The 26,651-nt window shown below is 35.0% G+C and overlaps 1 protein-coding gene across 1 annotated transcript in view; it reads left to right on the plus strand.

Annotated features, from left to right (window-relative positions):
• Positions 1 to 26,651, plus strand: part of PCDH15 (protocadherin related 15) — a gene marked incomplete at both ends in the record, with an annotated part of 665,703 nt that overhangs the window by 396,139 nt on the left and 242,913 nt on the right. Inside the window, one exon of the mRNA XM_084244834.1 lies at positions 15,657 to 15,789. Coding sequence (XP_084100960.1) covers positions 15,657 to 15,789 — 133 coding nt within the window. The remainder of the gene's footprint in view (positions 1 to 15,656; positions 15,790 to 26,651) is intronic.

Here is a 26,651-nt window from a genome sequence, read left to right on the forward strand (position 1 = left end):
GATACATGTTGATATATCTAAATCTTCATTACATTTGAGATTTATCCTCATGCATACTAGGAGATATTGATGTAATATTTTTTCAAGGAACTGTGCCAATCCTCCCATATACCAGATATTTCATTTTTCTTAATAGTTTGAGATGTTTCATATATTACATTATGCATTTGAATTTAATTCTATAATTTCTGTTGTATTAAATTAGTTCATCTGTCTTTTTGTGAGCTATTACACCATTATAAGTGTTAAGTATTAAAACTATGCTTTATAATATAGTGGTGCTAATTTACCATACTATTTTTTTCACTAAAAAGTTTAATGGTTTCTTTACTTATTTTTTGTCTTGTTGATCTATCCATTGTTGATAGTGGTGTGTTGAAGTCTCCCACTACGTATGTGTTTTCTCTGATGTCTGTTTTCAGAGAGGACAACAGTTGTCTGATATATTTTGGTGCTCTTTCGTTTGGTGAGTATATGTTAATGAGTGTTATTTCTTCTTGAAGTATTGTCCCCTTAATCATAATGTAGTGACCATTGGGGTCTCTTTTTATTTTTTTGAGTTTGAAGTCTGTTTTATCAGATATAAGTATAGCTGTTCCTGCTTTCTTTTTTGGCCCATTTGCTTGTAGGATTGTTTTCCATCCTTTGATTTTGAGCCTATTTTTATCTTTTGTAGCTAAATGTGTTTCCTGGAGACAGCAAAAGGTTGGGTTTTGTTTCTTAATCCAGCCTGCAACTCTGTGTCTTTTTATTGAAGAGTTTAGTCCATTTACATTTAGAGTTAATATTGATATGTTAGCATCTGTATTTGCCATTATGTTTGTCTTTCCTTTGATTTTATTTATTCTTTTAATAACTTTTTTTTTTTTTGGTCTTCTTTCGTTGTTATTCGTCCCTCTGAGGTTCTGGCTTTAGGATTCCTTGTAGTATTTTTTGGAGTGGGGGTTTAGTTTTAATGAAATTCTGGAGTTTCTCTTTGTCTGGGAAGGTCCATATTCTTTTTTCATGGAGGAAAGAGAGCTTTGCAGGATAGAGTATTCTTGGTTGGCATCTGTTTTCTTGGAGTCTGTTGACTATGTCCCTCCACTCTCTCCTTGCCCGTAGTGTTTCTTCAGAGAAGTCTGATGTCAGCCTGATTGGTTTTCCTTTGAATGTTATCTGTTTCTTCCCTCTTGTCAGCTTCATTATTTTTTCCTTGTCCTGGATTCTTGGGAGCTTTACTATTATGTGTCTTGCTGTGTTTTTCCTTTCGTCGTGGAAGTTTGGTGTTCTTCTTGCTTCTTGTATATCAATTTTCAGCTCCTTCTTCGCATTTGGGAAGTTCTCTTCAATTATCTCCTGGAATATTTTCTCTGTTCCTACATCTCTCTCCTCTCCTTCTGGAATTCCTATAACTCTTATATTTCCTTTCCTCATGGAGTCAGATAGTTCCCGAAGTCTTTCTTCATTCTTTTTCCTTCGTACTTCTCTTTCCTTTTCTGTTTTGGTTCTTTTTATTTCTGTGTCTTCAAGAGAACTTATTCGTTCTTCCATTTCATCTATTCTGCTTTCCTTGCTTTTCCCGGAGTTCTTTAGTTCCTCCATTAATTCTATGATCTCCTGCATTTCTTTTACTTCCCTCTTTAGGGACTCAATTTCATTCTTCTGACCATTGTTTTCCCCCTTTAGGGACTCAATTTCCTTCTTCTGATCTATCACTTTTTTAATCATGGCAATTTTAAATTCTCTTTCTGGAAGGCTCAGAAGTTCTTCCAAGTTGCTGTCATTGCAATCTGGGGAGTGGTTTTCTTTTTGTGGTGTGCTTCTTTCCTGAGGAGTTGTTAGGTTGTGTGTGGTTCTTCTACTCCCTACTGTCTGTTTTCTAATTTGTCGTATGCGTTGGGACACTGTGTTGCTCGGACTGACTGGCATCTTGGGTGAACTTCTCCGCACCCCTCTGGCTCTTCCAGGAGCCATCTCTGTCTTCTGGGGGAGCTTTCTGCTGGTTTTAGGCAGTTTTTACTGAAGAAATGCCCCTGTTCTCAAATGGCGAAGCGGGATGCAGTCCCTGCGCCTCCGGTTTCAGGCACACTCTTCTGTGCACCCGGTCTGCCCTGGACGTGGGTGCCTGCTCCCTCTGTGGGCTCAGACTGTGGGAAAGGGGCCTGGCGTGGAATAACTTCCCGGCTGGCCACTGGGTCCTCCAGAAGCCTTCTGCCCTTTTCAAGCAGTCTTAAGAAATTTCCTGTTCTATGGGGTGTTAGTGACTTTTTTTCCTGGTCGCTAGGTGGCGCCAGAGATCTCTCCTATTGGAAGAATAAACATTATTAAAATGGCCATCCTACCAAAAGCAATATACAGATTCAATGCTATTCCAATCAAAATCTCAATGGCATTCTTTAAAGAAATAGAACAATTATTGATGAAATTCATATGGAATCACCAAAAACCCCAAATAGCCAAAGCTCTACTGAAAAAAAAAGAAGGAAATGGAGGCATCACACCCCCAGACTTCAAACTATACTACAAAGCCATAATCATCAAAACTGCATGGTATTGGAACAAGAACAGACATACAGACCAATGGAATCAAATAGAAAATCCAGAAATAAACCCGCAGATTTATGGTCAACTAATCTTTGACAAAGGAGCAAAGACTATGCATTGGAGCAAAGAAAGTTTGTTCAATAAATGGTGCTGGGAAAAATGGGTCGCTACATGCAAAAGAATGAAGCTTGACCACTACCTCACACCGTACACAAAAATCAACTCAAAATGGATTAAAGAACTAGACATAAGACCTGAAACCATAAAATACATAGAAGGAAATATAGGCGAAACACTACGGGATTTGCACATCAAAGACATCTTTACAGACACATCACCCAAAGCAGTGATAGTGAAGGCAAAGATAAACAGCTGGGACTACATCAAATTAAAGAGCTTCTGCACAGCAAAAGAGACAATAACAAAAACAAAGAGAAACCCCACCAACTGGGAGAACATTTTTGCATCCAACACTAATGATAAAGGACTGATCACAAAAATCTGCAAAGAGCTGATGAGACTCAACAACAACAAAGAAAATAATCCAGTCAAAAAATGGGCAGAAGAGCTAAAAAGAAACTTCTCTGAAGAGGAAATGCAAATGGCCAACAGACATACGAAAAAATGTTCAACATCACTTGTAATCAGGGAAATGCAAATCAAAACTACCATGAGATACCATCTCACACCAGTGAGAATGGCACATATTAAAAAAACTAGCAACAACAAATGTTGGCGAGGGTGTGGAGAAAAAGGAACTCTTCTGCACTGTTGGTGGGAGTGCAAACTGGTCCAACCACTATGGAGAGCTGTGTGGAGATTTCTGGACCTACTAAACATAGAGCTTCCATATAATCCAGCAATTCCACTCCTAGGTATTTACCCAAAGGACACAGAAACATCAATTCCAAAGAGCACCTGCACCCCTATGTTTATAGCAGCACTGTTTACAATAGCTAAGCTTTGGAAACAACCCAAATGCCCAAAAATAGATGACTGGATCAAGAAGATGTGGTACATATATACCATGGAATATTACTCAGCATTAAAAAAAGATAAACACATGCAATTTGCAGCAACATGGATGGCGCTGGAAGGGATCATGCTCAGCGAAATAAGCCAAAAAGAAAAAGAAAAATACCGGATGGTCTCACTCATAGCAGGAATCTAGAAAACTTAAATAAAGGACCAGGAAAATGAATATAAGAATGTGAAAATCAAAATCAACAAAAAACTATGAACCAGAGACACTTTTTGGGGGGCAGGGGCGGGAGGGGAAGGATTGTGTTCAGAATGGGGCGTTTGCAATTGTATGGGGGAATATAAAAATAAAATTTAATATTTAAAAAAATAAAATAAAATATCCTTTTCATTTTCCTCCCAAAAATAAAAAGTTTAATGGTTATTTTTTCTATTATTTTTATTTGACTTTCCATAAACCAGTTTAATGGGGTTCTTCTAAGCTATCTTTTTTATTAACCAATTGCTAAGTTAATTACTTAGGGCTAAATTATATTGTTTTGATATTAAATCTTTTAAAGAATATCTATCCTTTACTCCTCCAACTTCCTTTATGCACCTTAGTGTTTTTTTCCTTAAGGGATATCTTCTTTTTTTAATATACATTTATTCTGAACTGAGATAATATCGGGCTACCCCCACTGGGTATTACCACCATAGTACACCCACCACCAACTTGTCCATTGACCCTTATGCTTCCTTTCCTCTTTTTTCTTCTCCTCTGCTCTCTCTACACATTGGTGCTTCAGTTCTGAAGTCTGCAATCTAGGGCTCGTTTATCAGTGTGTCTTTATCAGACTATTAATTTAGTCACTTTATGTTCCATATATTTGTGAGACCATCCACTACTTTCTTCTTCTAACTTATTTCACTGAGGATTATCCTTTCAAGCTCCAACCATGTTACCATAAATTACATGAAAATCTTTTGATCACTGGATAAGTGTTCTGCTGTGTATCAATATACCACATCTTCTTGATCTACTGAAATGTTCTGGGGAGCTTAGTTTATTCCCATAATTTAGCTACAGTAAATAGTACTACAATAAACATGAGAGTGCAAGTTTCCTTTTGAATTAGTGATTTTGAATTTTTTGCACAGATTCCTAGGAGTAGAATTCCTGGGTCAATTGACAAACCCATATTTAATGTTTTGAGACACTTCCATACTGCTTTGCATAAGGGCTGCACCAGTTTGCATTCCCACCAGCAGTGTTTGGAGGGGTCCCGTTTTCCACATCCTCTGTAGCACTTGTTTTTTCTGTTTGTTTTTTAATATGGACCCTATCCACAGGTGTGACATGATATCTCATTGTGTTCTTCATTTGCATATCTTTAAAATAAGTGATTGTGATCATTTTTTATGTGCCTGCAGACCATTTTAATGTCTTCTTTGGAGAGGTGTCTGTTTAGTAAAAGAACCCATATTTTGATTGCATTATTTGTTTTCATAGAGTTTTATGTCTTCATTGTAGATCTTTGATTTGCCCTTTATCAGATATATGGTATGCACATATATTTTTCCATGCTGTAGTATTTTTTTTTGCTTTCATTGTGGTTTATTTTGCCGTATAGAAACTGTTTAGTTTGATGTAGCCCCAAATATTTATATTCTCTTTTGTTTTCCTTGCTGTTGTTAATGAATCCCTAGAGGTATTGCTAAAGCTTATGTCATCAAATGCTTTTCCTTTGTTTCTTCCTGTATTTTATGGTTTTGGGTTTACCTACAACTCCCAGATCCGTTTTGAGCTGACTTTGGTTGTATGGTGTGAGATCAAGGTCTAGTCTTATTTTTTGCATGTAGCTGTCCAGTTTTCCCAAAACCATTTATTGGACAGGCTATCCTTGTTCCAGTGTATGTTTTTGCTCCTTATTCATAGACTATCTGACCATACATTCATGGGTTTATTCTGGACTCTGAATTCTATTCATCATTGGTTTGTGTGGCTCTTTTTATTTCAGTACCAGACTGTTTTTTGAAAAATGCCATCGATATTTTTATTGGAATTGTGTTGAATCTTTATATTGTTTTGTGGAAAATGGCCTTTTGGCAATGTTAAATTTTCCAATACGTGAGCAGGGAATATTTTTCCAAAAAACATTTTCTTTATACAAGTCCTATACATTTCACTCTAGGTCTGTTTCTTTTTCTTTTGTTACTGTAAATAGATACTTTTTCCTTATGTAAAACTATAGAGTGGATCATTCCCTGCTTTTAAATCTCTCCCAGAATAAAAAGGCCATCATTTTCCCTAAGCTCACTAACATGGAGATTTTTCTCTCCATACCACTCTTAGTAATCATGGAGATTAGGTAGATGCCTCTCTAGTTCCTTATTGATAATTCTAGGTTATTCTCCCTTCTTCTTATTATGCTTTCTTTTGATTATTTAATATCTAATTATTGAACTAGCATTGCATTATAATGTATGTTCCAGGTGTGCATCATTGTAAATCAATATCTGTATATACTCCATTAACCTTACCACTAAAAGTTGAATTCTATCCCTCACCACACAGTTGACCCCTTTTGCCTGATTTATCCATTACATTCTCCCTTCTCTTCCAGTTATAGTGTATCTTAAAAGTGAAGAACAGTGAGTCTCCTTCTTACTGTCATCTGACCAGATTTTCCCTTCTCTCTAACCTAACCTTCCACAGTCACCAACAAATCTGCAGGTCATGCTAGCAGACTTACACTTCAAAAGTAATTTTGTAAAAATTTCTGGTGACCTCAATATCCATTGTGATTTAAGGCATCTTCCATCTTATAGGTACTCTGGACCCATTTTAAATGCTTTCTTCCTCAAAGCAGCTCTTCTATAAGATCTATACTAAAAATATTGTCAGAAACTAATGATCCCCACCACTTTCAATATTAACATCTACGAATAATCAAACCACTGTTTGCCATGGTCCAGACTATTGAAAAACTTCTAATTAGACTTCTGACCATACCCTTTTTCATTTTCCACCCTGAAAGTAACTTGATTGATTCTGATAATATAAAAAAAATCTCCTTCTATGTATTTTCACATCTATGTATAATAAAAAGCAAAATCATTAAAATGTCAGTGGGACCCAGCACTGTTTGCTAGCTGATATCAACCTCAAGATAGTCTTCTGTAACCTCTTCATATTAACTTCATCTGCAGCTTGATTCTGTTTCTTTCAGTGCACTCCACTCATCACAACTGTTTTTTCTCTGTCCCTAAGACTCACAGCTATTCCCCAAACTTTGAGCTTAACTTTTTATTTTCTCTGAGTGATTCCTCCCTTGGATTTTTCATGGTCTAATTTTCTTTACTTCATTACTTATTGTTAATTTTCTCAGTGAAGTCTTGTCTGATAACATTTTATAACCACAATAATTCTAAATATTTTCATATATCTTTGTTGGAATTTTTTTTACCCACTATAATTTAAGATAAGTGCTCTTATCTATTTATCTATTTCCATTTATAGTATGGGGTTTATTGTCAACCTTGCTTCTTCCCTATTAGAGTTTTAGTTCACAGGTGCATCATGCTTTATTTGTCTCATGTCTCCAGAAACCAGAACTCAATTGTTAGATTTACCAAAGTTCTTAAAAAATGTCTTTCTCTTTTATTTTTTAAGGTTCTTAATAGCTTTTCTGTTTTCTAAAAAAAAAAAAATAAGTGAATTTGGGATATGGGACATTGTGACACAAACTCAAATATATTTAAAGATTTCCCCAAACTGAGTCAGATATGAAATAATATTATTTTCTCTCACACTATACACCAATTGACTGACTTTGTTTTTGATTATAAAAGTGTCTGTGGGTCCTCCCCTGGCATCGCAGTGGTTGAGCGCTGGGATGCGAGGCTGCCCCCAGCCTCTGCAGCACAGGTTCGTTCCCGGCCCCTGGGAAGGGTCCCACAAAAAAAAAAAAAAAAAAAGTGTCTATGACAACAAGATTTTTTATTTAGCCAATAAAATCATTTATTACATAACTGTCACTGTGTTCTAAAAATAAAAATATAAACAGTACTGTTATTTGCAGACCTCCCCCAAATTACTTAAAAGTGTAGAAAGTGGTATATAAATAATTAAATTCCATTTAAATGATAATTTTGATACTGAGGTAAAATCTTGGCTTTCTAGGCATTGGTAAGGGCCCTTGTCATAATTAGAGAGTAATTGAAAGTCCTCCTCAACATGATGAGTCTAGAAGAATTAATAGCTGTTGGCCAGTTAAAATAAGAATATCACATTTTTATACAGTCTGAGAGGCCTTGAACTAGCTTGGGTTTGTGTATAATTACAACTCAGTCAGTGTTATATGGTGTATTATCTTTAATTCAAGGAAAGGCAAAATATCTACAAAAAGAAACTTGAAATATCCTGTTAAAGGATTTTGAAATAATTTTAAAATAAAAAGTCATGTGAAATAATTTTAGTTTCTAGAAGATCTCTGGGTGAAATATAGAAAACTTCAGGCAGAGAAATAAGATAAAAGTTCAGTTTAGGGCACATTTAGTTGAGTGTGTCAATAGTTTATCTAAAAAAGAAATACATATATATATATTTTTTAAGATACATTTATTTATTTATACAAGCACTGGATACAGTCAGAAGCACAGGAGGGTGAGAGAATTCACCAGAGTGGGGAGCAGAGCAGGCAGAAGGACCGAAGTACACTGCTGAGGGGAACAGCGGGTGGCAGGAGAGGTCTGCATGCCATGTGGGACCCTCCTCCAGTGGCCAGGGAGCAGCCCGGGAGCGAACCAGCACTGCAGAGGCTGCAGGCAGCTTCGCAACCCAGCGCTCAACCACTGCGCCACCAGGGAGGCCCAAGATTATATATCTTAAGGTGAGAAAACAGGTGCCTTTTCTTTGGAAGAAAAAATATATAATACTTTTCAAATATTGAGTAGTTACAGAATCCAAAAATATTTGAATTAGAATTTAAATAATTTGCAAAAGTAGATTCACTCATGCTGGTCTCTGAAAAAAAGTTAGATATGATTGGTGTTTATTGATCTTAGATCTGACACTATGCAAGGTGCTTTACATTTTTCTTTTAGAAGCTTACACTTTGCAGACCTAAAATTGAATGAGGAAAAAGGATAATTGATTTTGTTAAATTCCCCCTTGTTACAAACAAGTGTTAGAACCATAATCTAAATACAAACTACTGCATTCTTAGACCTCCACCACTCTGTTCCATATTCACATCCTTCTATAGTTACTATCCTACAGAAGAAATACTACAATTATTAAACAACAATACTAATAATGCTAATTATAAGACTAAATATGCATTTTGTTATAATCACATGTTATAGCTGATGTGTTTGTAACCATTTTGTTATTAATGGGATTTTATAATTGACTTTTTATTCAGTTTCTATTTTAAAGTCATTTTACTGTATGTCTAGGCAACACATGCCTAACTAATAGGTACAATAGTAGGTTCTAACTTGAATAAAATATATAAAACTCTAGAAGGGAAGGGCCATATTTATAGGTCTTTTCAGGACACTAGGTATTTAGTGGACTTAGTCTCATTATTTTATTTTATGTGTACGATTTGGGCATAAACGCTCACCTTATAATATTTGGTCAAGCATCAAGATCTGTCAAGAGGGCCTCCCCTGGTGGTGCAGCAGTTGAGCACTGGGCTGCGAAGCTGCCCTCAGCCTCTGCAGCGCTGGTTTGATCCCTGGCCACGGTGAGGGTCCCACATGGCACGACAGACCTCTCCTGCCTTGCCCGCTGCTCCTTTCAGCAGTGTATTTCTTTGTCACTCTGCCTGTTCTGTGCCCTGCTCTGGCTCTGGTGAATTCTCTCACCCTCCCACACTTCTAACTGTACCCAGTGCTTGTATAAATAAATAAAAATAAATCTAAAAAAAAATCTGCAAAGAGTAAAATCTATATACATCTTTCCATACTATCTGCTATCTGCTTGGACAATGCCACGTTCCCCATAAGATAATGGCATTTGCTTTTCTCTGGGAGAAAAATTAAACCTTCAAATTGAATTGATGAATGAACTAAGGAATTGTGAGTCTGTTTTCAGTATCTGCTTTGGAAGAAAGAAGCTATTTGAAAAATAATGAGCATAAAAGTATAGATTTGATATATTTTATAAATTGACCCCATTAGCATTATGTCATATAAGCCTAATTGGTTAATAATTGCAATTTCTATTTTATTCTTTTCAGTTTGGAAACCTTAATTCATCAATTTAAGTAACATTGGCTCTCAAAATAAAAATGATATGAATTAACCATAAATGCTATTTTTCTTGAGTCAACTAGCTAAAAATGTTGAGTGTAAAAGGAAAAATAGTTTATAATACTTTTATTTTTGTATTTGTTTTAGTCATTGATAAGCATAACAAAATGGAAAACCAAGATTCAAAAGCTAATAAGATGTTTAAATATTGTTTGTTTATATAGGTTCTTTGTACTTATTTAATTGAATTCAATAGATAATTTCATCATAATATAAATAAAATACTGCTATTGGTTATTTAAGAAAACATGGAGATGAAGATAGCCCCTCCCTGCAAATAGTTTGGAATAAGATTATGATAAAATGATTGATTCATGGCATGATCACTTTATTTCATGGAATGCAAGGTAATCTAATTAACAAATGATTAAGTAACATATTCTCAAATAAAATTATTTTCCATTGTAAATATATGTTATTTGAATAACTTCAGATAATACATTTATTTATGATTTTTTAATATAGTATTGATTTGCAACACTTTATATGATTCAGGGGAAGAGGATCATATCTCCTCAGACGTATATCACTACACCACACTCACCTAGAACGTACCCACTTCCCTTGCCATTTGCCATTTGGCTCCCTCTCCCCCCTTTTTCTCATTCCCACGCTCATCCTCATCCTCTAGTAGTCTCAATTGTGCAGTCATATTTCTAGGATTTTTATTAAGCTCTTTTTTTTTTCTGTATGGTACTTACAAGTGAAATCATCTGGTATTTGTCTCCCTTGATGAATTTCACTTAGCATTATCCCCTCCAGTTAAATCCTTCTTGTCACAAATGGTAAAAGTCATGATTTTTTTTAAATAAATGAGTAATATTTAATCATGTGTATGTACCATATCATCTTAATCCACATATCTCTTGTTGAGCACTTAGGTTGTTTTCATAACTCAGTTATTACAAACAGTGTTGCAATAAATATGGAAGTGAATATGTCCTTTTGGATTAGTGTTTTTGTATTCTTTGGATAAAAATCAAGGAATGGTATTGCTAGATCATATAGTATATCTATTCTAACTCCATTTTGTTTTTCATCGGGGCGAGATCAGTCTACCTTTCTACCAAAAATGTATGAGGGCTTCTTTTTTCTCTATATTCTCACCAACATTTGTTGTTTTTCTTTTTTTGTTTTTTCATATAGACCACTCTCATGCAAGTGAAGTTATACAGATGAAATATTTAACATTAATTAAAAAATGCCAGGGTTATTCATTTTAACAAAAACATATTGAGTCCCCACAATTTATAGCCTCTTGGGAATGCACTGGTATTATAAGACAAGATAAGATCCTTGTCTTCATTACATTCTTATGACAGTAAAGGTAAATCTTGACATGAAGTAGTAAACAATTGGACGTAGGTTAACTTGGAAAGGAATAATACAATGACATTCAATTAGAGGGAAAAACAATACGAAAGACACAGAGACAAACAAAACATGATGTGTTGGTTGAACTATTTATTATAGGCGTCTGGTCATATCATTAACCTATTTAAATCTATCAACCAATCTTCATCAAGATGAAATTTAAACCAGTAAGCATAGCACATATATCCCTGAGTGATCTGGCCCTTGTGAGTTCTATCATTTGTCTTACTTATACTTTTCCCTTTAGTTGTAAAAACTTATCATTTTCTCTTTATCGCTCTGAATTTTCGCAAGTGCTTTCCCCTCTATGTAGTGCCCTTATGGTTTTTACACATAAGTACATTGTCTTGCTTCTAAAATCTCTGTCCCTAAACTTCCCCTAAGGAGTTTTTGACATTCCCTTTGTTTGTTTGAAATCTGAAGGCTTTGCTTCTGTGGATGCCTATAAATAATTTCAAAATAATAAAGTAGATCATGTAAACACTAAACTATAAACGCAGCTTTTCTAACAATGGTAGTGGGAGATAAAAGATAAAATAAGGTATTTTTTTTCTGTTTCTAGTCTACTTGTGAAAGCAATATAAATGCCTATCACCTTCATCTTTGAAACAAGTTTAGAAATATAGCTACAAATAGATACTTTATAGTATATATTGATACTTTTGATAGAAAATTACAATCTAGTCAGTACAATATTCTTAACACAAACAACATGTCTCTTTACTACTGAGTTCTATTGGCTTATTAAAAGAATTTGACATTTTATTAATTTTGTATTACACTATTTCCAAACAGTCATTTAAGTTGATATTCATAATCTTTATTCATACCTTATTTTGTCTTATTTTTAACAAAAAAGGGTCATGGGAGAGGTTTTACTAATGGTGTATTTAAAATTAAGTGTGATATAATAACCTGTATACAAGTGTTGAAATTATTTCCTGTAAGATTTGATCCTTCATTACAAATGAAGGATTTTCTATTTTATTTCCCTTTTTTTGTGGAATTTGGGGAGAAATGGCAGGCAGATTGAATTAAGATTTGGCCTTTAATTTGTCTGCTTTTTGCTAATTAACTTTGCAACCTTGATTCAGTCACTCAATCTTTCTGATTTTCTAGTCTTTTGTAAAATGAATTTAGATGGTTTATAGTCTTTTAAAATGGTAAGATTATCTGAGAAAATATATTACATCCCTTATCCTATTATGAACTTATTACCAATGAGAAAAACAATGGATTTTAGCTTTAGGCCTGGAGATTTATCTATTTCATTGGACTATATTATAAAATTAAAATCTGTGTTGTATAGATGCTCAATTTTATGTATTTAAGACTAGCTATGCCATGGAAATGCAATTTATTCATATAAAATATTTAGTCAACATCCTGTTTTATTATGTGCTTAATGGATGCTGTTGAATTACTATTTATTACAGAATTAATGATGTAAATTTATAGTTAATACTATTGGTATTCAGTTTTAGGAAAGTCAGTTCTGTCCTCACACTAATGTGAAGGATAAAACAAAAATAGCATTTTAAAAGACTATAACCCTCAGGAAGACTGGTACTTGTTTAAACACATTGTAAAGAAGTACCAGGATGTTGAAGATAAAAGGCAAGACCTTGGCATATGAAATTCTTTAGATAACTCTGGTCCAAGTTCACTGTGGAAGAGGTCATACTTCACAATTCTTGTATTTGTATTGTGGAAAGAAGCATAGGAAGCAAAGGAGTAGCGCAGGTGAAGAAGATTGTCATAGGTCACAAAGGACCAATTGTTCATTGCTTTTGCCTTGAGCCTTTAGTTTTGCATTTTAAAGTTTTCTTGAAAGCATATACTTAAGTCTTATCCAATTTGAAGGTCTTTTTTGAAGGTATTGTGAGTGCCAGCAGTTATAACCTCTAAAATGAAAACTCACTCAAAGGGAAAAGGATAAAGATATACACAGAATTTAAATTTAATGTAAACTATACTTTCAACAGTAAAAATAAATTTATATTCTAGTAAAAATTATTAAAGTGTATTCCAGACCAGTTCACTGAAGATTTAAAGATAATCAAAGGCAGGACGGACCTTACATTTTTAAATGAAGAATTCATTTTGGGTTTAGGTTTGGTATGTCAAAAAAAAAAAAAAGTTAGTGAGGAAATTCTTCCCATTATGGTTATTGTGAAGATGTCTAAATCAATTTACTAGAGTAGTCCCCTGGGCTACTAACATAAAAGGCATATAGTATATGAACACATTGGTGTATGTGACTTTAAACCTGAAATCTATGTAATACCATAAACCAATGTTACTTGAATGAAGATAATTTTAAAAATGCTGGTGAGTCTACATGTTATACTTACATGAACTTCTGAGGCAGTGTTTTCAAAATCAAGTATGTATAAGTAAAACTGCATATCTGTGGGAAAAAAAAAAAACATAGATTCTTATGTCCCACAACAAAAGAGTTGTATCTAATGTCCAAACCCTGATACCTGCACACCCTTTTCTGGGGAGAGAAAAGAAAGTATATACCTTTAGATATTTTGCCTAAAATATCAGAGGATGAAATTCTCTAAAATTTTATAAGGGATAAGGATAAAAGAGCAAGCTTATTTATCTCATGCCATATAATGGAATAAGAAGCTTTATTTTGTGCAATTATGGATAATAACTGATAAATGCATTTTAACATGCTTATGTATATGTATGTGTATATGTATATATATTTTTTCACACATGCATATCTAATCTTAGATAATCCTTATGCTAACCTTAGATGATTATAGAGAATAACCTTAGTAATTCTCAATATTCAGATAAAAAACAGTGAAACTGAAAAAACGCAATTTATGCAATATCACACATGATAGAATAAAAATTCTAACCCAGGGATATGCGGTTACAAATCCTTTGCTCAATATCACCCAAGTAGGATTATTACCAATATATTAGGGAGTGAATATTATAGAACTCATTATACATAGTGAAATATTATAGAACTCATTATACATATACATTATACATAGTGAATGTGCTGGCAGGATAAAGGAACAGATCGATAAAATACTTAAATGACTTGATAAAAAAAAGACATTAAAAGAAGCTAGGATCATGAAGGGTAATATCAGGGAGTATGTACATCTCCAGGCTGCAGCTGGAGACTGATCACCACCTGGGAGCATAATGGGTCCACCTCAAAATGACAGTGCCTTTATTCCCACAATATGAAAAGTAGGAATCTTTGGAACATACATTACATTTTAAAACTTCCTTTTTTATCACTATCATGCTTTCATTTCCATCTAGCTGTGAAGATATCACTAAGTTTGTGAGCAAGATGTCATCACCCTCATCATCATTTTTTTGATCTACTATAAACATTGTGCCCTTAAAAACCTCAGTTGTAAAAATAAAGCTCCAAAACTCATTAAAATTTGATGAATTTTACTGGCTAATTTTAATAATGAAGTAATAAAATCAGGCAAGAATGAATATAAATATTTTAATTCATTAGAGAAGTCTAAGAGATTAGTTTTAAATGGATTACTTTGGAGCAGTATTGTAATAAATATAAATATGAAATTATTTAAAGTCAATGGATATTATTACAGATGTTTAATATTTTCTATGTATTTAGACTAATGATATATTCAGCAATAATTTGATTATCATGGTGTTATAAGCTTAAAAATAATTTTCAGTGCCCATGATCTGTATTTTCCTTAAAGTTATGCAAAAAAAATAATATAAGCTCAGAATATTATGATGACTATGCCTTTTAAATGAAAGGAACTTTGGGCTACCTTAAGAAAATTCTGGTCCCCAAATAGAAATTATAACATTTTTAAACAAGAATTATGATTTAGTTAGTCTTTAAATCAAATTTCAAGTTTTTCGTATTATATGCTTTAAAGAAGATTGAAAAACATATTTAATTTTTTCTAACTATTTTGCACAATGATTATTTTATAATCCTGACTCCTGGCTTACATTTGCATTGTAATTGATTTGAGCAACAGAATTAATAAAACAGTCTATATTTTGTTTTCTGTGTTATTTTAATCAATACTCCCTCTGCTGGTTTTAATAGGAAGAGTGCCCCAAGGACAGCTCAAATTACTAGATATTTTACAGAGTGCTTTTTGCTATTAGAGAGGCATTAAAAAGTAAAGTCAGAAGTCAAGCCATGTTAATTTACTAGCTTTATTTGTATAGCTATTCCATTTTAAATTCACACCATTCATCTAAGTAAGAGAAATCGGTACCTGAGGCATTTCCTCTCTTTTTTTATTAAGATAATTTCATAAAGACATTACATTTTGGCGGGTGCTTTCATTTTTCTGTTCTTTTATTCTGAATCACTTCATAAAAATATGAAATTTCCTCTCCTGTAAACCCAACAACCAAATGTGGGATGCAGTCTGTCATTAAATGTGATGTAGATTTTTACCCATCTTGTTCTCTCTCCTTCTCTGCAGGTACTCCATCTGTACTGTGTACATCGAAGTGCTTCCCCCAAACAATCAAAGCCCTCCCCGATTCCCACAGCTGATGTATAGCCTTGAAATCAGTGAGGCCATGAGAACTGGTGCTGTTTTATTAAATCTACAGGTATGCTGTTTAGTGTATATATAAAGTTCTGTAGCGGCAACCTGAAGGCTAATGGATTTATATTTGTGCAGGAGGGTGGGGGTTGGGGGGCACTCACATGTCTGTTTATGCTCTAGTGAATGAAAATTCCATCTGGAAAGGAAAGCAGGGATAATATGGATGGAGGGTTTCCACAGCTAATCTATTCTATTGATTGTCACAATTGAAGAACTAATGTATCTGGCAGGGATTAGCCACAATCATTAAAAGAGAGATTGAAGGATTGGAAACACGCTCTTGAATATTTTGTATATTGCACCAAAGAGTCTGCAGCTGACTATTATTTTCTGTCTTGGATTTTTTTGCCCCAGCAGGATTTATTTTTGCTGCAGTGTTGTAAGAGAAAATAACTTCAGATTCACTGACTGATGGCAGGCATTCTAATTCTGAGGCAGACCCTACTTCATTCTCTGGCATGGACAAATATTGAAATTGCTGTGCCTCAGTTTATTCATTTAGATGAAGCAGATTGGATTGTTGATATTACCATTTGCAATTCCAGCTTCATGGGATATGAGTTACTTGCAAAAATGATAGCTTAGCTTTCACTATTTAAATACTCCTTACCAAAGCATATTTGGTCAGAAAATACTGTATCTTCAGTCATATATACAGCTTCAAGTTTGGCTACCTAGATTGTCAAACTATAATTTGTTGTAAAAATCATAAGAACCATTACATGAAGTAGTATTTTGCATATGGTTGTTCAGAGGACAGAACATCTCTCTTCTTCTGGTGTTGTACGGGACTGACAGAAATTGCTGACATAAGAATTCAGGAATGTTAGGGAATATTATTATGCGATGATTTAGGAAAATCCCCAAATCAATTTCACCATCAATCAAGTGGCATAAGGCATAACCACATCTTCCTCATCCCATTTGAATACCGATAACTTGCTCTCAAATCCTGATATATATAAAAGTGAAAATATCATGAAATTTTAATACTAAAAAGGATGTTAAAATGGTGAAACACATCAACCTTATTATCCAGATGTGGAAAGTAAACCCCTTAGAAAGTAACACATCATTTGACTGAATTCTTATCATTTCAAAAAAAAAATTGGAACTTCCAAACACTCCATTATATCTCACATAACACCTGAGGCTGTTAAAAGTTTGAATAGTATTATCAGATACCTCTACCTCTGTTCTAGTAACTATTTTTTTTTTTACTTTATTCCCACATAACAAGAGAGAATTTGCTTTCGTTGTTCCTTTACTATTAAAACTTACGTAAAATCAAAACTATATGAAAACATTTTTATAATAAGGAAAGTTATGGGATTTTGATGAAAATAAAGAGAAAACCTACAATATAACTAGAAGGGAGAATAAAGCTAGTTAAATCTTTATAGTAATAAATTTACAATGAGATATCAAAAACATGGACATTAAATGGAATAATGAAATATTATATACACACACACAGACAATACTCATTTATTTAAACAGGAAGAAAAGTAAATATATTTAAGATAAAGCCCAAGAAATTTTACATGATTTACATTTAAATATTTAAGAATGCATTGTTATATAATGAAGCTTTTTAAAAGATAGGACAGAATTTTACTTGTAAGATGGCTCAGGTTCCATTTCAATAAATCCTAGTAAGATCTAGGAACTATATTATAGAGGAATAATTCTACCTATGAGTTAAAGATGAAAAGGAGTTGGCCTTTCTCATATCTCAAATTTCCCTAGTACAAAAGCTGAGAAGATAGTTGAAATGGCATTTCTATTCACCCGTTGTGCTTCTCATAGAAGCAAAAGAAAGGGTGCCAATTGCACTAGCAGTTTCTATTAGAAGAACTAGGGTGACACCATCAAGGTGTTTTTCATAGGCCACCACCATCCACTTTTGTTCATGATCAACTGCGATTGAATTTAAACTAGTAATCTAATAGCTGAAAAGCTTCTATAAAATTACTCTTCCAAAGACTTCTAATAAGAGTTTGCATTAAAGGTAGCACTGGCTACATTCTCATCTTTTTCACGCATGACATTACCTACTTTCTGACTCACTGCTCAATTTAGAAAGACAGGATTGGATGGGAAATATATTTTTGATGATAATAGCATACTGGCTTCAAAATAATCTGTTTTGAATGAGATCAAAGCAGCTTCTTTTCAAACAACAATCTTTTTTTCTCCCTTTCCCCTTTAAAGTATGTTCCTTTCATTCTATCTTAAAGTTGCTTGAGAGGTAGTGATTTTCCTCATTGTTTTAAGGCTCTTTTGCCTGACTGCTATACTGATATTGTTCCACAGAGGAGAATGTCATGTAGAGTTCTTTTTCAAATTTCTTGATTTTATCAGTATCTATATTAGTATTATGTGGGTTTTTCCTTCTAGATTTGGTCATATATTTCTCTAACGCATGATTCGATGTAATTCTCACCTGCCAGTGAAATCTGTAAGAGTGGTGAGCTAGAGCAGATCCCACACTGGTTTATGAAAGCCAGTGTGTCCTTCTCTCACCAACCCCATGTTCAGTCATGTCACATTGTTAACTTGAAATAACTATGGTGGGCATATTTATGACACAGAAATTATTAAATGTAACAAATTGATACCCCCCATTCCCCTCTAAAGCCTGTGTGAAATTTTTGCCAGTATACCACTAGATATGGAGCCACTTATTTCAAGAACTTAAATCATTAAAATGTGTTGATTCCAACAGCATCCTCCCTCTTTGTCCTTCTGAAGTTTGATTTACTTTTTATTACTCTAAAGATGAGCCAATTCTACCAAATAGTATTATGTGTTATACTCAAACACAATAACTTTCAGCTTCCTCTTATCCTCACTATATCATTATCTTCTTCCTAATTAAGCTAACATATGGCTCACATTCTCTGTGACTATTTGACCCATCTCTTCACCACTAGCACAATCTGCCTTTCTTCTACATGAAACTCCTTTTATCATCCCTCTTATCCCCATCCTCATAATAAGAGTTAACGCTATGTGATGCTTAATGTTCTTTACTTTTTGTATAAGTAGGGCAATGAGATTATATTATGCCCCTAAATTCAAAATCTCAGCAATTTAAAACTGAAATGATTTATTTCTTACACTGGGTGTCCATCACGGATCAGTTGCATATCTGTACTTCATCATTTTCAGTCCAAGTTAGAATGTTGGCACAGCCTCTGTCTGGAGCAGTGTTGGTCTCCTGACAGTGAAAGAGAGACCCAATAAACCACACGCTTGTGCTCTTAATGCTTCTTCCAGAAGTTACACATGAACCTTCTGTCCATATTTCATCCACCAAACCAAGTTGCAAGGGCATTCCTGGGTTAATCACGGTAGAGATGTATAGTACTCCCACAGGAAGCACACACTAATCACATAGCTAAGTCTAATGTCAGAAGTGTTGAACTCCTTTGGTATATCATTTGCTTTCCTATGTATTGTGGGCAATAGTTTTTCTAAATGATTCAAATCCTGCCTAACATGATTTCCCACTCCATCAGCATCCAATAACAGTTCCCCCATTACCCTTCACTATCTTGAAACAACTGATTTTTTTTTTGGGGGGGAGGTTATTTGTCCCAACACATTCCAATTTTAAGTACCAAATTGTGAAGCAGTTATAACTAGGTTTCTGATGCCAAATTTCACATTCAGTGCCCATCACAAGTCAACAGTGACTGCATTATTTTCAGTTTTCATTTCATAATCCAGGGAGATGAAACAGTCTCATGTAAAACTGTTGAACTCCTGATTGAGAGCAAGATTGAGAGCAATATGCAAAAATATAAAATAATCCCACCTAGGTCTTTGCTGTTACCCATACCTTTATAATATTGACTATATTTTTCCATTGACCAAAACAACTCATATTCACAACCAAATTATGATAAAGACAACAGTCCCTTTATCGTGACCAAATGACCATTGTATGCATCACGAGGGACCACACTACAGTGAGTGTAGACAAAACTGAAATTTACTTGTATTTGGAGTGTTACTGGGGCAATCAAATGAAGAATGGAGGGGCAGATGCAATATGGATTCTCTGTCATTATCTGAAGGGCTCATGCCCACATCGGGAACTTTATATAGCTGGAATTTTACTTGAAATGGGGATGTGTGTTAGAAGTTTCTCCTCCCCAAAACTCCAGGAGTAGAGTTGCAGAGATCTCCAATAGAATATTAAATTAATAGATCAACTCCTACAAAGTCAGATGCTGTAATGCCATATAGCAACTTGTCACCAGAGCAGAGAATGAAAAACCCTGCATCCCCAAATAGGGAGCTAGAGGACATTGGATAGTTGGACAGTGTTGGTGACTATTACTGGAGAATCTGTAGAATGGTGATTGTTGACTTGAGCTTGTAATTCCTGGATGTGAATAGCTAGAAAAAAACAGGTAGGGAAGGCCAGCTTGATTCATCTGTGTTTCCATAGAGACAGACCTACCCTACAGATCACAGCTGATTATGTAAATAACCTGGATTACCCCAGCTGGAGCCAAAGGCAAGAGAACAACTAAATGGCATACTGTTGTCAACTAGAGTCCAAAGCTTCTGGACACAGCAACTAGAACAATCACCTCAGGGCAAGGCTATGTACTTGCCCTTATAAGGTGAAGGACAAAAACCTAATAAACCAAGACTATCAAATCATACCTAGCTCCAGGTGCTACAGCTATTGAGAGGGGAATAAGAGAGGTTTGCAAGGGGATTCGTCTTTTGTGGAAAGCACAGACAACCTTGAGAAATAAACATTGCTTATATGCCTATTGTTATATCTCAGAGAATAGCCAATGTGTAGTGCAGTCAGTGCTCAGATCATTTAGGTCCCATTCCACAGGTGAAGGAAAAGAGGGGAAACTGTTTGTCACAGAACCCACCTACAGCTAAAAGGTTGAAGTAGTCCAAGATTATTCCCGGATGCTTTAGTTGAGGAATTGGCCTAGGTGTGGGTTATTTGTAGAACTCCATGACCACCTCAGGGACTTGCAGCCCCTTAGGAGGCTTGAACTCTTGTATTGACTAACAGCAACATAAGGTGCCCTGTTGTTCCAATCCTATCTCCAACCCCCTGCTGCAACTAGTGTGCCAATAATCTGAACAGGGTGTTGGGTAAAAAAGATGTGGCCTGTACACACAGTGAAATACTATTCAACTCTAAGGAAAGATGAAGTGTTACTATTTATTGCAAAATGGAATGGAAGACACTCAAGGGGATTATGTAAAGCATAGTAAATCTGAAAGCTAAAGACAGATATTGGACTATTTCACATATATGAGAAACATGAAGGTACAAAACGATGACCTGATTCCTTGAGAAAACATGAAGGAGTAAGTTGTGTTCAAAACCAGCTTATCACAGGAGGTGCCTGTTTACCATGCACCTGCATTACTGAAGTGGGTGGCCAAAAAGTCCAAGTTGTTGGCAGAGTTGGGAGAGAGAGGATGGAGATGCAAACACAGCAGTGGCAGCGTGCACAAGTGCTGGCCATGCATGTCACAGTGGAGAACAGTGACCAGATATTTGGGATACATGTTTCTGAAGCAACTGCACACAGGTGGGGAAGCACCATCACATCCCTCCCCACCTTTAAAATTAGATAGTAGTCAGACTTGAATCCTTGGTGATTTTCACTTATAGGAGTAGCAGGTATAGTCCCCTACCCCCACCCCTTTGAGGAACAGGGATGTTTCTTCCCAGTGTACCAAGTCTCAAGCTCTACCAGCTATAAAACACATCTACTTTACCTCTACTTCTAGTCCACTACAGCAGGGTAAATTCCCCCTACTCTCAGGAAAACCGATTACTGGGTAGACATGGAACTGACATATCTGGGGCTACTTGGCAGTTTGCATCCCATAAAACATCTGCCCATCCTACACCTAGATTCCCAGGGTTTTCCTGGGTCCCTAGCACAGTGAATTCAGGAAAATGCAGCATATATGTTAAAGAACACTGACTGCTGTGAAGGAGCTGAGCTGACACAGCTGGGACTACTGGCAGCTAGCTTGGCAATCATGAGAGACACTCAGCTATAAAGAAAACACAAAATCTTACCATTCATGACAGCATGGTTGGAACTGAAAGAGATTATACTAATGAAGTAAGTCAGAGGAGAAAGACAGGTAACAGATATTTTGCTCATATGTGGAATATTTAAAAAAGGAACATATACAAACAAATCCTTGAAATATGCTTGCAGAACTGTGGCTATCAGAAGTGGAAGGTATGGGGCAGGAAGCAAAGGGGAAGAGGCTCAGTGGATTGTGGTAGATGATTAAGTTGCTCTAGTGGTGGACATGATGCAATAACACACATTTGTTGAAATGTGAACCTATACACTTTAATCAGTTACCTTAATAAAGATATATATTTTAAAGAGATTAAGAAAGTAAAATAAGTATAAACTAGGAGACATTGATAACCAGATTGAGGTTTCTGAGATAGAGGGAAGTGGGAGGAAGACAGGGCCAAAAGAGTATAAGTGCTGGTGGAGTGAAAAATTAAAAAAAATACATAAAAATAGTAAAAGATTATAACCACAGGTCTGAGGGGAGTATATCTTAAGGAAATCAGTTGGAATGTAGAGAGGTTTTGGTTTAATCCACAGAATAATCAGTGGAGGTTTTGAATCTTCTAAAGATCATTTTATTAACCTTAATTATGAGTTTTTGTTTCCTGAGCATAAACATTTCCAGAAGCCAGTATCATACTAAAAAAAAAAAAAAAAAAAAAAAAAAAAAAAAAAAGTTGGCATTAGGAGAGAAAATACTAGAAATTGTTCCTTGATTTAAAATATCTTTCTCCTTGCTTTATATTGTTGCTATCTTGTCTGTTTTTATTGAGACTAATATATTTTATGGACTTTTTTCTGAAAACCCTCGAGGGTAAAGGAAACACCCACTGAAGTGTTACGGGATGCAGACTGCCAAGTAGGCCCAGGTATGCCAGTTGAGCAAATAAAAGCAACAACAAAAGTTAAAACTGAAGAATGGCTATAGTATAGCTTTACTCAGCCTGTGAACAAAGTGGTCTGTTTATACGCTGGTAAACTGAGAATGGTTTTTAAATGTTTAAAGGTTTGTTAATAAATATAAAGAGAAAATGAAACAGCAATAAGTCATACTAAGAATATTATAAAGAGTCCATATATAGCCCGCAATGCCTAAAATTTTACTGACATTTATGGGAATAAAAAAAAAAAAAGACTGACCTTTCAGTGTGCCAATGAATGGCATTCAAAATTATACTCTCCCAAAGATATACCTTGCATTAGGTTTAAATAAAGTATAAAGTCACCCTTGAAAATGAAAATATGTAAAGCATGTCTTTACATTCCTAGAACATTCCTAGAAATATGCTAACATTAATTTAGCATATTAACTTGAATTAATTTATTTATAAACTCTGTCAAAATACTGTTATCAAAGATGAGTCACATGCCAGCTAATTATAAAACAGAAGCAATAATATTTTTCAAGGTATCTTATATTTTGGTCAATATTTGCCAATAAATATGTTTGTCTTTTTTTTAAAGTATTTATGCATATAAGAACTGGGGTACAGTTCAGAGGTGCAAGGGGAGGAGATGGGTGAGAGGATTCACCAGAAACAGAGTGGGGAACAGAACAGGCAGACTGACTGAAATACACTGCTGAGGGGAGCAGCGGGCAAGACAGGAGAGGTCTGTTGTGCCCTGTGTGTAGATCCCTGGCCTGCCAGGAATCAAACTCGTGGTGCAGAGGCTGCTGATAGCTTAACAGTGCTGTGCTTAACTCCTTGCGCCCCTAAGGAGTCCTCAATAAATATTTGATTAATAAAATAATGGGGCATACTTGTTTGGTATATTATAGAAGAAAGAATGATAAGATCTTGGAAACAAGAGCAAGGTTTTTTCTTTGGGGTGGGGCAAGTAAGTGAAGAGTAAATGGAATTCATGAAAATTGCATAGTTTGGTGCCTGAAATGAAAAGCAAAGCACTTAACTAATTTTATTTCTATTCCCATTCTCCAAAAGGAACATCACCATTTCTTCTTTCTGTTAAATTACATGCTAATATTTGGGATTTTAAAAATGAGCAAAAAGTTACTGGGCACGTAGAATAATAGGAAGACAATGTCAAAGAATGTGGGAGAATAGACACATCCAAAGAATTTATGATTTTCCTAGCTTTTCCATTGAGAATGATCATTTGCAGTTTGGAAAACAAAGTGGCATTTTGGAAACTCAAGAGGTAGATGACTAAGAGATCAATATTTTTTAAAAGATTTATTTATTTATGCATACAAAAGCTGGGACACAGGCCAGAGATACAGGGGGGTGAGAGGATTCACCAGAGACAGAGTGGGGAACAGAACAGGCAGACTAACTGAAACACACTGCTGAGGGGAGCAGCCGGTGAGACAGGAGAGATCTGCTTCGCCATGTGTGTTGCTCCCTGGCAGGCTGGGGATCGAACTTGTGCTGCAGAGGTTTCGGATTGTTTCACAGTGCAGTGCTTAACCCCTTGTGCTACCAGGGAGACCCTAAGAGATCAATATTAATAATAATAACATCAGCATCTATCTATAATTGAATGCTACTAGAAACTAGAAACTACACTAAGCACCTGAAAGCTTCCTTGTCCTTTAACCAACACAGTAGTGAAGTAACCTTTTCAATGTCAAATTCACCCTGTTATGTAGGAATTCCAACTTAGACTATGTAACCCTAGAGTACATTGGCTAACTATTTTGCTTTCTTAAAGACCCAGATTCGCTTCGTCATTTTAGTAATCAATCCCTTTAGTAATGAGGTATATAGATCTGCCAACAAGGCCATTCATACTTTTCTTTGTAAGATCTGCTTAATCAGCCTTGATTTTACTTTCTTGTTGTTGGTTATTGATTCATTCCAAAAGTATAGAAAAATATTTTACAGATAATTCCCCTGACACTAGGGCAACAATTTTGCCACTGCTTTAAATTTCTGGCCCCACCCACTAGTGAGCTGAGTGAGTGGCCATTTGACTTTCTCTATTTCTGGCCTCTCCTTCCTGAAACTGCTTAGCAGGAAACAGTTAATAAATAAGTAGGAAGAAAAAATAGAAAATGGTGAGATGCATACCAGAAAGTTATTCTGTTACCTAAAAATAAAACATGTATTCTGCTAATAAAACTACCTGGGAGTAAGTATAAGATGTTGCTTTGGTCAGCTTGCAACATGCATTTTTATTTTTATCGAGTCTTACTTTCTAGTTTTTAAAAGTTGTTGAATTTAACCTATGTGCCCCAAGGAATTATTTTAGTCTTGAAGAAAAATCCCTGCTGCCTTGATCTCACCATGGAATTGATCCATTTCCAGAACAGTTTGAATGAAATACAAGCCATCATTTAGCAAGCCCTTCTGCATTAACAGGTCTTGTCAGAGGTGCTAATTTATTTTTCTGACATCTTTGAAATGTTCTAGAAGTTCTGGGAATTTTTCTCTTTTTTTTTTAATGAATACTTCTCATGAAATAGATTATATTTTTTCTTCTAAAGATGATGCAGGAGTTTATGATTCATGAATGTTTTGCAGCTAGCATAGATACCATATGCATAAATTACAGGCAACATAGCATAGAATTTGCAGTGTCAAATATTGTGGGAATCTCTGAATATGTCATTTGAAGATGTGCTCTTCTGTCACCAAAGAAACTTTTCTTTGACTGTTCCTGTCTTTAATGTTTTACTATGTAGATTGATGCTGCAGATCATACTAAAAGATGACTACAGTTCCATCTAATAGTATGTGACTTATTATATTTTGTAGGTTACCCTGATTTTTATAAATGTGAGTAATGGAAGCTTCATTCATTTTCTTCTTTATTTTTAGTTCATGTAGTAGGGAAATGCATTTTCTCATCTTTTCTTCACTAGATTTTAGATGATTCTTTCTTTCAACATTAATATTATTTCAAAAGAATAATGTCATTGTGAATGTATATAAGGAAGTTAGTTGATCTACATTGAACACTGGATGTTGGTTTTGTTCCAAAGTATAATTTATATTCTATATGAAGAATAGATCAGTAGATAGATGATAGATATACAAATTATTTTAAAGAGAGATGTCTGACAATGCCAGGTAAATGCTTCTTGCAAAAATTAAATCAGATTTGTAGTGTGAATTTTTCTTCTTTAAGGAAGATTTTCTGGTGATTCTCTTGACTCTATAGGATATATGTTACCTAGAGATTAATTTTCATCTCTAAGAATAAAAGGCCATCAAAGTGAGGAAAACTGTTTTTTTTCATATTTTCTTTTAAAGTAAGTATCACCCTCTTCCCAAAGAATAACTTAGATAGAAATTATTAGATAGATAGAAATATGCTCATATTCGTATAAAGCCAAAACAGTGTTAGGGGGTTATGGAAAGGAGACCTCTAAGTCTGATACAGTAAAAACACTTTTTCCTAAAAGTCTAAAAATCTAAAATTCCTTTTTTTAAATTATTTATTTATGCATACAAGAACTGTGGTGTAGGCCAGAGGTATGGGGAAGGGGGTGTGAGGATTCACCAGAGACAAAGTGGGGAGCAAACAGGCAAATCTACTGAAATACACTGCTGAGGGGCGCAGAGGGGTGAGAAGGAGAGGTCTGCTGTGCCATGTGGGTAGCTCCCTGGCCTGGGATGGAATGCCCTGCAGTGGCTGGTGATAACTTCATAGTGCTGAGGCTTAACCCCTTGTGCCACCATGGAGACCCTAAAAACCTAAAATCCCTTAACCATTTATATAAAGGTTTAAGACCTTTCTTCTTTAAGAAAGAAATAAACACTCAATAAAAACAAAAACAAAATGTGAGCTTTTTGCCCCA

Source organism: Talpa europaea, assembly GCF_964194135.1.
Source record: "Talpa europaea genome assembly, chromosome: 10".
Taxonomy (NCBI): Eukaryota; Metazoa; Chordata; class Mammalia; order Eulipotyphla; family Talpidae; genus Talpa; species Talpa europaea.